At 46.7% G+C, this 12,974-nt stretch overlaps 1 protein-coding gene across 1 annotated transcript in view; it reads right to left on the reverse strand.

Moving 5' to 3' along the window:
- Positions 1-5,496: 5,496 nt before the first annotated feature.
- Positions 5,497-12,974, reverse strand: part of LOC148043438 (retinal rod rhodopsin-sensitive cGMP 3',5'-cyclic phosphodiesterase subunit delta-like) — a 9,671-nt gene continuing 2,193 nt past the window's right edge. The window contains exons 2-4 of the mRNA XM_087726034.1: positions 11,294-11,419; positions 10,075-10,180; positions 5,497-6,235 (exon numbers count right to left, since the gene is read on the reverse strand). Of these exons, the coding sequence (XP_087582160.1) occupies positions 6,154-6,235; positions 10,075-10,180; positions 11,294-11,419 (314 nt within the window). The 3' untranslated portion in view covers positions 5,497-6,153. The remainder of the gene's footprint in view (positions 6,236-10,074; positions 10,181-11,293; positions 11,420-12,974) is intronic.

Genomic DNA, 12,974 nt, shown 5'->3' on the forward strand with positions numbered 1-12,974 from the left:
TCTTCGTCTTCCTCCTCCTTCTCTTCGACTCTGCAAACCTTCCATTTCTTGCAGACATTTCATTAAATGCCTGCAAGAAAAGGGCCAAATTCAGACACCACTCCGGACTCCGGACTTTCTTCTTCTTCTTCTTCTTCTTCTTCTTCTTCTTCTTCTTCTTCTTCTTCTTCTTCTTCTTCTTCTTCTTCTTCTTCTTCTTCTTCTTCTTCTTCTTTCTCCTCCTCCTCCTCCTCCTCCTCCTCCTCCTCCTCCTCCTCCTCCTCCTCCTCCTCCTCCTCCTCCTCCTCCTTCTATAGAATAGCAGAGTTGGAAGGGGCCTTGGAGGTCTTCTACTCCAACCCCCTGCCTAAGCAGGAAACCCTATACCGTTCCAGACAAATGGCTATCCAACATCTTCTTAAAAACTTCCAGTGTTGGAGCATTCACAACTTCTTGTGGCAAGCTGTTCCACTTATTAATTCTTCTTCTTCTTCTTCTTCTTCTTCTTCTTCTTCTTCTTCTTCTTCTTCTTCTTCTTCTTCTTCTTCTTCTTCTTCTTCTTCTCCTTCCTCTTCCTCTTCCTCCTCTTCTCCTTCCTCCTCCTCTTCTCCCCCTCCTCTTCCTCTTCTCCTCCTTCTTCTTCCTCCTCCTCTTCTTCTCCTTCTTCCTCCTCCTCTTCTCCTCCTCCTCTTCTCCTCCTTCTTCCTCCTCCTCTTCTCCTCCTTCTTCCTCCACCACTTCTCCTCCTCCTCCTCCTCTCCACAAACCCCATTCTCTTCTAGCTCTGATGATGTAACCTAGTGGGGTCATGAAACGCCTGCAGGAAAACAACCGAGCTCAGAGAGCACCCAGGACCCCTCCTTTCCACCCTGAGCTACAAATATTCTAGTCTATCGCCGGAAGCTTCCACCTCTGGACAGACATACAGCAGCCTAGCAGTGGTCATCCTATAGATCAAGAAGGCGCCGTATTTTCTTTCCATCTGTCCATCCATCAGACCCAAAAGCAAAACTTCTGGACCAGAAACCAGAACCAATTTCAATGTTTTGGGTCCCTCCGCTATTCCCCCGTAGACGAACGGATGCCGAATAACACGAGGCAAGGACGGAAACTTCCAAGCCCCCTGATCGATATCCTTGGAGCCGTTCGGTTACCCGAGTAATTTTTGGGCCTTTATTTCTTTTTTTCATCCCCGTTCATTTCCCTTCCCTGTTGTGGTGATGATTATTTGCGTAGTTGGGTTGATCTTTAAAAGGGGGGGGAGGGGAACCAATAGAACAGAATAATAAAATGTTTCTGCCTGTGATAAAAGTCTAACTAACGTCTGCTGGTCTGGGTTGTTTTTTTTTAGCCTCAAATGGAAGGGAGAGGAAGCACTTTGCAAATCAAATTAGGTTAGATTTGATTAGTTGACCACGTCTGGAGCAAAATGACGCTCCGGCTGTAAGAAGGGGGGTGGGGTGGGGGTGGGCTGGGAAACCAAAGCTGCTCCTTGAAAAGGGAACAGTATTTCTCCCTCCTTCCCTCTTCTTTCTTTTCTTTCTCCTTCCTTCCTTCCCTCCCTCCCTCCATTCCCTTCCCTCCTTTCTTTCTTTCTTTTCTTTCTCTTTCTTTCTTTCTCCTTCTTCTCCCCCTCTCCTTCCCTTCCTTCCTTCCTTCTTCTCCTTCCCTACTTCCTTTTCCTTCCCTCCCTTCTCTTTCTTTTTATTTTTCTTCTTTCTTTGCTTTCTTTTCTTTCTTCTCCCTCCCTCCATTCCCTTCCCTCCTTCCTTTCTTCTTTCTTTCTTTCTTTCTTTCTTTTTCTTTTTCTTTCTCCTTCTTCTCCCCCTCTCCTTTCCCTCCCTCCCTCCCTTCCTTCTTCTCCCTCCCTACTTCCGTTTCCCTCCCTCCCCTTTCTTTCTTTTTCTTTCTTTCTTTTTCTTTTCTTCTTTCTTTCTTTTCTTTCTTTCTTCTCCCTCCCTCCTCTATTCCTTCCTTTCCTTTCCCTCCCCGCCCCTCAAGTTTCCTGGTATAGTTTTAGGTGAGAAATTCAGATAGGAAACAGAGCTGTCACTGTGAAGTTTGTAAAACTGGGTGCATCCATGCTAATGAACTTTCGGTTCTCTCTGAGTAAACCAGCTGATGGACGTAGGTACTACCCACGCGGGCAGTAATTTCTTGGATGACCCATACGAGATGGGGAGAATGGGTGCTGAAATCTGACAGAACCAGGGAAAGACAAAAAGGAAGTTAAAACTGTCTTGCTCAAACTTGGCCATGTGAAGATGCGTGGACTTCAACTCCCAGAATTCCTCAGCTGGCAATTTCCCCTCCAAGGCTGGCTGGGGAATTCTGGGAATTGAAGTCCCGGCACCTTCAAGTGGTTGAAATTCAGAAATTTGCTTCTCTTTGAAAGAACTGTTGTGTTTTGCTGCCATCTAGTGGTCGTATTCGTGAACAGCTCTGAAGGACTCTGAGCGATGGAGCGTATTGATGACTGGTTTATAAATCGACCGTCCCTCTCTTAGGCTGCTCAGGAGCCAGGAATCCTGGGAGTTGAAGTCCACCCATCTTCAACTGGTCAAGGTTGAGAAAGGCTGCATTGGAGGCCAATGAACTGCATCCTGAAAGGGACTAAAACAGTGATGGCGAACGTTTTTCGCCTGGGGTGCCAAAAAGCACAAGCGTGCTCGCTTGCCCACCCCCATAATTTAATGCTCCCCCCTGCACCGTGCTCCCTGCACATGCGTGCATGACACCCACCCACCCACTGCTCCATGCAACCGCATGGCTTTCTTGGAGCATGGGGAGGGCAAAAACACCCCCCCGCTGCCCCCCAGATGCCGGAAACAGCCTGTTTTCCAACTTCTGGTGGATGTAGTAGGTCTGTTTTTTGTCCTCCTCAGGCTCCGGAGGCTTTCTAGGAGCCTGGGGAGGGTGAAAACAGCGTCCCCTGCCCACCTGGAGGCCTTCCGGAGGCCAGAAATGGCCTGTTTTCCGACTTCCGGTTTGCATGTTTTTTGAATTTTGAAATTCTTTTTGAAAATTTTTGAAATTTTTTTGAAAAATCGTGACTGTCCCGCCAAAAGCGGGACATCTGTTCACCTTAATGTTGGGCTGTTTGTCGCCCTCCGGAGGCTTCGGGGAAGCCTCCTGAAGGCGAAAAACGGCCCAACGCACAAACCGGACATTCGGGAACGGACTTCCGGGTTGCCCATTGGACTGTTTTTCCCTGAAGCCTCTGGAGGGCAAAAAAACGGCCCAACACGCAAACCGGAAGTCCGTTCCTGAACTTCTGGCTTGTGCGTTGGGTTGTTTTTCACCCTCCGGAAGCCTCCGGAAGTCTCCGGAAGCCTCAAAATGGTGGAAAATGAAGGCCGAAATCAGCTGGAGCTGACAGAGCAATGCCTTGCGTGCCGTAAGAAATGGCTTTGCATGCCACCTGTTCGCCATCACGGGACTAAAACCTCAGAACATCCTTCCAGGAGCACCTTTTCATACTAAAGAAGTCATTGCTTCTTTGTGAACTGCAGCACGAGCCTGTTAGGTGCTGCTAATCCTCATTTCTCCCACAGGGTTGGAAAGTGGAAGTAATTACCCCCAAAACCTTTAAGCGTCATCTTTTGAGAACTCCCGGAGGACGGGTGGGCTTCCAGGAGAATGGAGAAGTGTCAACTCTGTCTTCTCAAAGGGGAAGGAATAGATTGTAACTGACTAAGAGTTGGAAAGGGACCTTGTGGGATCATCTAGTCCAACCCCCCATCCCGCCCAAGCAGGAGACCCTACCCCATTTCTGACAGAGGGCAGTCCAGTCTTTTCTTCAAAGCTTCCAAGGATGAAGCTCCCGCAACTGAGAACATGAGAAATTAATTCCCATCAGCTTGTCCTCTATCTCTTGAAACAACGTGGCCCCTTTAAGAACTTGTGGACTTCACTTCCCAGAATTCCTCATGCTGGCTGGAGAATTCTGGGAGTTGGAGTCCACAAGTCTTAAAGGGGCCACGTTTCGATAGCCCTGGTCTGTCCTGAATAAAATCTTTCAGCTTAAGACACGGCGAGGGTGAGAAATGGGAGAAGAATGCAACAATGAAGATTAATTTCTCACAAGGTGGCTCCGCCAGACATCTTCTTTTACATGTTTGGTAGCTTTAAGTCTTAATATATATATATATATATATATATCTGATTTCAGAAATGAGGTGCCCACTGCAAATTGGGGGTGCTAAAGGATGCTAATGAACAGATCATAATCAATCCCCTCCCCCCCACACTCCTTACCTGGGATTCCCGCCATTTCCCACTTAATAACCTGAAAGTCTTGAAGTTACGACAGCAACCGGGTTAGCCAACCGATGTCCTAACACAAGGACTATTTGTAATCTGTTTTTGCCCTCTTCCATTTCAGACAAATGGCTGTCCGGTCTCTTCTTAAAAACCTCCAGTGATGGAGCACCCCCAATCTCTGGTGGCAAGCAGTTCCACTGGTTAATTGTCCTCACTGTTAGGAAATTTCTCCTTAATTCCAGGTTGCTTCTCTCCTTGGTTAGTTTCCATCCGTTGCTTCTTGTCCTGCCCTCAGGGGCTTTGGAGAATAGGTGGAGCCCCTCTTCTTCTTTGGGGCAGCCCCCCAAATATCGGAAGATTGCTATCCTATCATCCATTGCTAGGAATATAATCTAACGGTTGGGTGGGCAATATATAAATCATGTAACAATGCTATACCTGTTTCTTTAAATCATACTGTAAATGTGATTGGTTGCTGTTTCCTCAATCGGCCATAAGATGGAGCCAGAATCACTGTTAGATGCTGATCTGATCTGAGTGTTTGGAAGCTGGCTGTTAGAAGTGCCGTATAGTGATCAGCGTGAGCTATTGTAAGTTTTGCAACTGCTGGCAAACTTTGTATAACGGACTGTTTGTATGATTATGGACTATGTTATTTGGATTATCCCTTAACTAAAAAGGCGTTGATGACTGACTGTCTTATCCGTGTATGACTTGGACTGTTTGATGGGCTCTGATACCTCTATTTCCACGAAAGTAAAAGCCTATTGAAACTGCAGTGTCTCTGTGTGCTGGTTTGTGTGTTCTCCAACACAACTCTCACAACGCTTCGCTGAACGTACTCGCTCTCCCAACGGGGAGCTTACCTAACACCTAACACCTAATTCTTGGAAATAAGGAGACTGGCCCCACAGGGAAACACTCGATGGCAAAATTTCCTCTTTGCATTCTGTCCAGGAATCCAGAATATCTGGAAGACACACCAGGCGGAGGAGGACAAAGCTAGACAACCCAAACTTCGGATCGTTTCGTGCTTATTTTCTTCCCCCCACCGCCCTCCTGTGAAAAACATACCCCCGAGAGGGCAATTTCTATATAAGTGAGGGCCGTGTTTATTACTCAATGTTATATGCCCTGATTAAGCACAGTAAATATGTGATTGTATAGAATGAAAACATAATAAAATATAAATATATATTAAAAAAAAAAAAACATACCCCCGGAATGAACTCCGAGCAAAACCAGGCAAAACGCTTGCTTTTCAATCAGAAATTTATTTATTTTTTTAATTACATTATGTAAGAATATTGCAGTCTATTTTACAAGTTGGAGGAAACGGGGGCGGTGGAAGAAAATGAATCTGGACCAGTTAAACGGAGAGGAGAGTCGGAATTTAAAAAATGGAGAGAGAGAGAGAGAGAGAAAAAGAAATAGAGAGAGAGAGAGAGAGAAAAAAAGGGGGGGGGAGCCGAACAAGTGAAACTTAAAAAGGAATAAAGAGACCATGAAGAAACCGAGTGGACAGGCAGCCTGCCAAAAAGGCGACTAAGTATAGGGAGACATAGAAAGATCTAGAAAAAACAACAACAACATCTCTCTCTAAGTCCCATTTACAATCTCGATCCTTCTCGCCAGCCGGGTGCCCCCCCAAAAAACCAGTCCTTCTGCCCCCCCCCTCCCATCCACCTTTCCAAATATCCGAGCAGATGCTCTCAAGGTGTTGCAGGCTGGCCTTGTCCCGGGCAGGAGGGCAAGAGAAGGGTGGGTGAAGGGGATGAATCTCGCCAGGCCCCTTACCTCCTAAAAAAACAGTCTTCCGTCACTGGGGAGGAATTGGGGATTCGGCCCCGGGAATCGGGTGAGGAGGGGAGGAACTAAAGCCAGGCCCAAGCCCTGCCCCGGCTTTCTCTCTCAAACGTAGAACAGTCTTACTCTGGAAGTGCTGACGAGGAGGTCATCATCGTAAAACTTGGTTTCTATTATCACGTTCCCGCTGCAGAGGGAGGAAAGGAAGCAGGGTTAAAAAAAAAAAAACGTGAAATGGCGAGAGAGAGAGAGACAATTTAAGGCTTTAAAAACTGGGCAGTGGGCCCGAGCCTAGGGGCTCTGAATGGGCTAAGCCCGTGATAAAAATAAAATAAGAAAGTTGGAAGGGACCCTGGAGGTCTTCTAGTCCAACCCCCTGCCTAGGCAGGAAACCCTATACCATTTCAGACAAATGGTTATCTAGCATCTTAAAAACCTCCAGAGTTGGAGCATTCACAACTTCTGAAGGCAACTTCTGTTCCACTGATTAATTGTTCTAACAGTCAGGAAATTTCTCCTCAGTTCTAAGTTGCTTCTCTCCTTGATTAGTTTCCACCCATTGCTTCTTGTCCTGCCCTCAGGTGCCTTGGAGAATAGCTTGACTCCCTCTTCTTTGGGGCAGCCCCTGAGAGATTGGAAGACTGCTATCATGTCTCCCCTGGTCCTTCTTTTCATTAAACTAGACATCCCCAGTTCCTGCAACCGTTCTTCATATGTTTGAGCCTCCAGTCCCCTAATCCTCTTTGTTGCTCTTCTCTGCACTCTTTCTAGAGTCTCCGCATCTTTTCTACATCGTGGAGACCAAAACTGGATGCAAATATTCCAAGTGTGGCCTTACCAAGACCTTATAAAGTGGTATTAATAGCAGTAGACTTATATACCGCTTCATAGGCCTTTCAGCCCTCTCTAAGCGGTTTACAGAGAGTCAGCATATCGCCCCCAACAACAATCTGGGTCCTCATTTTACCCACCTCGTAAGGATGGAAGGCTGAGTCAACCCTGAGCCGGTGAGATTTGAACCGCTGAACTGCTGATCTAGCAGTCAGCTGAAGTAGCCTGCAGTGCTGCATTTAACCACCGCGCCACCTCGGCTCTAACCCTTAACCCTTCACGTGATCTTGATTCTCTCCCTCTGTTGATGCAGCCTAGAACTGTGTTGGCTTTTTTGGCAGCTGCTGCACACGGCTGTCTCCTATTTTAATGGTTGTCCACTAGGACTCCAAGATCCCCCTCACGGTTACTCCTATTGAGCAAGGTGCCTCCTATACTGTACCTGTGCATTTCGTTTCTCTTGCCTAAATGTAGAACCTGACTCTTTTCACCATGGTGTATCTTTTTGGCACCGAGTGCCAAAAAGGGAGCACTTTGTGTGCGAGGAGCAAAAATGTACTTCCGGGTTTCGACGCGCCCTTGCGCCCTGGCCAACAAGTCTTCTGGTTACTGCTGCGCATCTGCGTGGGCCGGTCAGTTGGCTGACACACATGCTCACACCGGAAAACAGGAGAACAGCTCTTACGGTTTCTGGCAGTGCCACACGGAAAAAAGGCCAGCTGATCGTCACAGACGCATGCGCGCCAGAAACCCAGAAGGAGAACGGGCGACACCATGCGTGCCAAACGGCATGCCAATTCAGCACACGTGCCATGGGTTCGCCATCACAGTGCTCAGGGCTTTACTGTTATTTATTTGATTTTTATTTTGCCTTTATGGCTTTATAGATAACCCCAGGTGGCAAATACTCCTCCTTTCATCTTATTTTCATCATCACCACAACCCTGTGAGGTGGGCTGGACTGAGAAAAAATGACTGGCTCAAAGTCACCCAGTTGGCTTTCATGCCTAAGGAGGGACTAGAACTCACAGACACCTGGTGATTGGTCCAAAGTCACACCTGGTGATTGGTCCAAAGTCACTCAGTTGGCTTTCATGCTTAAGGCGGGACTAGAACTCACAGACACCTGGTGATTGGTCCAAAGTCACCCAGTTGGCTTTCATGCCTAAGGCGGGACTAGAACTCACAGACACCTGGTGATTGGTCCAAAGTCACTCAGTTGGCTTTCATGCTTAAGGCGGGACTAGAACTCACAGACACCTGGTGATTGGTCCAAAGTCACCCAGTTGGCTTTCATGCCTAAGGCAGGACTAGAACTCACAGACACCTGGTGATTGGTCCAAAGTCACCCAGTTGGCTTTCATGCCTAAGGCGGGATTAGAACTCACAGACACCTGGTGATTGGTCCAAAGTCACAGCTGGTGATTGGTCCAAAGTCACCCAGTTGGCTTTCATGCCTAAGGCGGGACTAGAACTCACAGACACCTGTGTTTGTAGGCCAGCACCTTAACCACTACACCAAACTGCTTAACTAGTGAATTATTTCAGTTGCTGTCTATATTTATTTAGATATTTTTTATTGTTTTAGATGGGTTTTACTTATTTACTAATGGTTTTTATAGTTTTAGAACTGAGTCATTGGTTGAGATGGGTGGCTATAGAAAGTGAAGGACTGAGTGAACAGCCCAAATGACTTGCTGGAGCCTGGGGTTGTGGAAGCCGTCCAGCCAGGCTCCAAATGATAAAGAATTGATCATTTCAAGGCCAAAGGAGCCAACTGCAAAGATTCAAAGCCAAAAGCTGGAGGCTGTTATTTTTATTTTGTATTTTACTGCCCTCCAAAAAAGTTGGAAGCCCATGATTTTTCTTCTCTCTCATCCCTCACTCTTCCTTTCTCGCTTCCCATTTTCCTATTATCTTTATTTTCAGTTGTAATTTTAAATAGGACTAATCGGTTGGATACTCGTGCTTTGCTCCGGAACTATGTGATTGGGCTTGATAAATTGACAATTAAAGCTTGAACATTAATGAGTAGTTACAATCAGCCTCTCCTCTCCCCTTCTCTCCCTCAGGCTGGCCCCACAGAGGCCTCTCCTATGTTATCCCCTTCTCTCCCTTTCAGGTGGGGAGAGGAAGTAGAATGTCTAAATTCCCAGCCGGCAGGCCGGATGCATCACACACTGGCCATCCCACACCCACGTGGCAGTTGGAACAGAGTTCCTTTCAGGTGGGAAGGGGGAGTGGAACGTCTAACTCCTTAGCATCAGAGTGTGTTAATAATAATATAAGAAATACTAAGGATCTGATGGTCATTTTGAAAAACCTTTTCTAAGCGAGCACCTAGAAGTCAAGAGGAACATAAGCGCCAAATTTCAAGTTTGTAGGCTTTATGGTTCTGGAGATTTTGTGATGATACATGAGTGGTATTTCGCTTTTCGTGGCACGACAAAACCGCGGTCCACTAAAGCGCGCCCGATTAAAGCGCGTCGCTGACGTCATCAGCAGCGCGACAACAACGATCGCGGAGAAAAAAGGGTGCTTTAAAAAGCACTTTTAAAGCAAGCCGATTCACGTAAAGGTAAGGGTTAGGTTTAGGTTTAGGTTTAGGGTTAGGGTTAGGTTAAGGTTTAGGGTTAGGTTTAGGGTTACGTTAAGCGTTAGGGTTAGGGTTAGGGTTAGGTTAAGGGTTAGCGTTAGGTTTAGCGTTAGGTTAAGGGTTAGGTTTAGGGTTAGGTTTAGGGTTAGGTTTGGGGGGGTTAGGTTTAGGTTTACGCGTTAATTTTAGCTTTACCGCTCACAGCGTGCTTTTTTCGTCGTGCTGTGATGACGTCAGGTACGCGGTTTCGTCGAGCGCGCTTTAGTCGACCGCGGTTTTGTGGTGGAACCTCGCTTTTATATATATATAGATAACCTCCATAAAAAAAATTAAACCCCCCCAAAAAATCAGGTGAAGCTCACCTGTGAATTCAAGCTGGGACGTTTCGCAACTCCCTCCCCCCCCACTACCAAAATAATAATAAAAATAATAATCTGAAAATTAATGGCTGCTCTGCAAACTTCATCCCTGATTGGAGCCTTCGGCTAAAGAACAGACTACTTCAACATCTGAATTGGGATCCACTCCGCCCTCTCCGTATTTTGGGAAGTCAATGACTTTGCCCTGGGGTTGTGGGAATGAGAAACGCAACCACTCACGTGAGAACATTCGCTGGCATCATTTGCGACTCTGGAGCGGCTTCTATCAAAGACTGCCAGGTGTTGGTGGAGTTTGGGATGACAAAGCCAAACTCAAAGAACCACTCTGCAAAAATAAGGAGGCGGTGAGCGCCATAAAGAGCCAAATTCCCCCCTTTACGCCTGTTGTGCAGCTAAGTAATGGTCTGGAAGCTGGCCATCCCCCGGCACTTAAGTCTCCTATATGGTCAGGATGTGAAAAGGGCCAGGGAAGTGTTTTTTCAACCTTGATAAGTTTAAGATGTGTGGACTTCAACTCCCTGAATTCCCCAACCAGCACAGTGCGTGAGTGTGCACAGATTTGTTGTTGTTAGTTGCAAAGTCATGTCCGACCCATCGTGACCCCATGGACAACATTCCTCCAGGCCTTCCTGTCCTCTACCATCCCCTGGAGTCCATTGAAGTTCATGCTGACTGCTTTGGTGACTCCATCCAGCCACCTCCTTCTCCCCCATCCCCTTCTTCTTTTGCCCTCCATTGTTCCCAGCATGAGGCTCTTCTCCAGGGAGTCCTTCCTTCTCCTTACGTGGCCAAAGGATTTGAGTTTCCTCTTCAGGATCTGGCCTTCTAAAGAGCAGTCAGGGTTGATCTCCTCCAGGACTGACCGTTTGGATGGCCTTGCAGTCCAAGGGACTCAATGCAGGAGTCTTCTCCAGCACCAGAGTTCAAAGGCCTCCATTCTCAGCCTTCCTTATGGTCCAACCTTCACAGCCATCCATTGCAACTGGGAAAACCATCGCCTTGACTAGACACACTTTTGTTGGCAGGGTGATGTCTCTGCTTTGTAGCATGCTGTCCAGATTTGCCATTGCTTTCCTCCCTTGGCTGGGTATATATGTATGTATACATACTTAAATACATACATATATGCCCAGCCCATACCCAAATCTCCCTAGAATAAATTTAGTTTAAATAAAGTGTCAGCAAACACACACACACATACACAGTCACACACCTATTTGCTGACACTTTATTTAAACTAAATTTGTGTATCAATGACTTCTGTAGATGCCATAATAAATAAGCCTTATTTATTATTGGTGCTGACTTCTGATAGGGCAGAAACATGTTAATTCTTTCTGCTACATCTCTCTCTCTCTTTCTCCCTCACTCATTTACTCTCTTTCCTTCTCCCTGGTGAAAACCCAGCCCAGATCCCCCTAGGAGAATACAACTGCACCTTCTAGACATTGTCCCTTGAAATAAACTTTCTGTTCCAGGCGAAATTTTTCCATCTGCTCCGTGGAGGAAAAATTCAGTTCCCGAGATACAGCCTTGCATTTCAGAATCTTCTTAGGAACTCGAGCTGGGGGGGAAAGAGAGAGAGAGAGAGAGAGAGAGAGAGAGAGAGAGAGAGAGAGAGAGAGAGAGAGAGAGAGAGAGAGAGAGAGAGAGAGAGAGAGAGAGAGAGAGAGAGAGAGAGAGAGAGAGGGAGGGAGAGAAGACAGTTGGTAGTTGGTAGAAATTAATATTCCAAATAATAAGCCACGGTCTGCTGTGGCCAAAGACATAAGAATGTCAGCATAAGCCAAGAGGGGTTTCTGAAAAAATTTTAAAAAAATGCAGGCAGTGAGGGCAAACCTATGAATGGAAATCTCACCCTTGACGGGAAAAGGAAAAAAGCAACGGTTAGGAAAATCCGTTTTTCATTCAAAAGTGCGTAAAAGGATCTCAAGCACAAAGGAATTGTGTCTTTCGATGCATCCCTCCCTCTCAAAGGGACACCTGAACGGTCTTGTTGAATTATCTTCATGGACAAACAAGCTGCCTCCGCTTTAATGCTTTCAGCCTTTTAAACAGGCTGTGATTCTTGTAAATTATTCAGCAGGGTAGTAAAATGATTCCCCCCCCCCTTTCAGGAGAAAATGATCTGTATAATAAAGACTTTGAGATCTGGAACCTAACAGCAGATTTTTGGGGTGGGGGGTGGGGGGGAGCCAACAGCCAGATTAATGGCTTGACCAAAACAACTGATGCTGATGTTATCCATTCAATCATACCCAACTCTTCACTCTCGTTATAATCTTCCTTCCTTCCTTCCTTCCTTCCTTCCTTCCTTCCTTCCTTCCTTCCTTCCTTCCTTCCTTCCTTCCTTCCTTCCCTTCTTTTTCCTTCCCTCTTCATTCTTTCTTCTTCCTTCCCCTCTTTTTCCTTCCTTGCTCTCTTCCCATCAACACTCCTGCTGACTGACAAGGAGTCCACTTCCCAGGCTGTTTTTGTGCCTGCTCGGCCAACAATCTTAGTAGCTGAGAAATTCCATGTACTCAGCTTGCAACAGTTCATTTAGTGAATAAGTTGCGTCACTGAAAAAAGGTGACTCATGGCCGTTTTTCACACTTACAACCCTCGCACCATCCCCAGGGTCAGGTGATCAAAATTCAGATGCTTGGCGGCTGACTCATATTTATGACGGTGGCAGGGGTCACCCGGTCCCCTTTCGCGACCTTCTGACAAGCAAAGTCAAATGGGGAAGCCAGTTTCCCTTAACCACCGGGTTACTCATTTAACAACTGTAGTGATTTGCTTAACAACTGGGGCAAGAAAGGTCGTAAAATGGAGGAAAAACTCACTTAACAGACGTTTCACACAGCAAGATAAATTTTGGACCCAATTGTGGTCGTAAGCTGAGGACTACCTGTATTGCAATGTGAGGCTACTAAACTGTCAGCTAATAACTGGGTTATTTCGCTCCCTAGATGGGTTAAATGCAGCTCAGGGGGAAATCTTTGCAGCCTCAAGGGGTCAGAACAGGCGAGCATCTATGGCAGGGGTGTCAAACTCACAGTGTTGTGGCGGCGTCACATGACGTATCAGGACTTTCCCCCCCTTCGCCAAACCAGGCGTGGGCGTGGCCCGTGTGA

This window comes from Thamnophis sirtalis, unplaced genomic scaffold, assembly GCF_051295495.1.
Source record: "Thamnophis sirtalis isolate CommonGarterSnake01/CBP01778 unplaced genomic scaffold, rThaSir2_p1.2 scaffold_11, whole genome shotgun sequence".
NCBI classification, from domain to species: domain Eukaryota; kingdom Metazoa; phylum Chordata; class Lepidosauria; order Squamata; family Natricidae; genus Thamnophis; species Thamnophis sirtalis.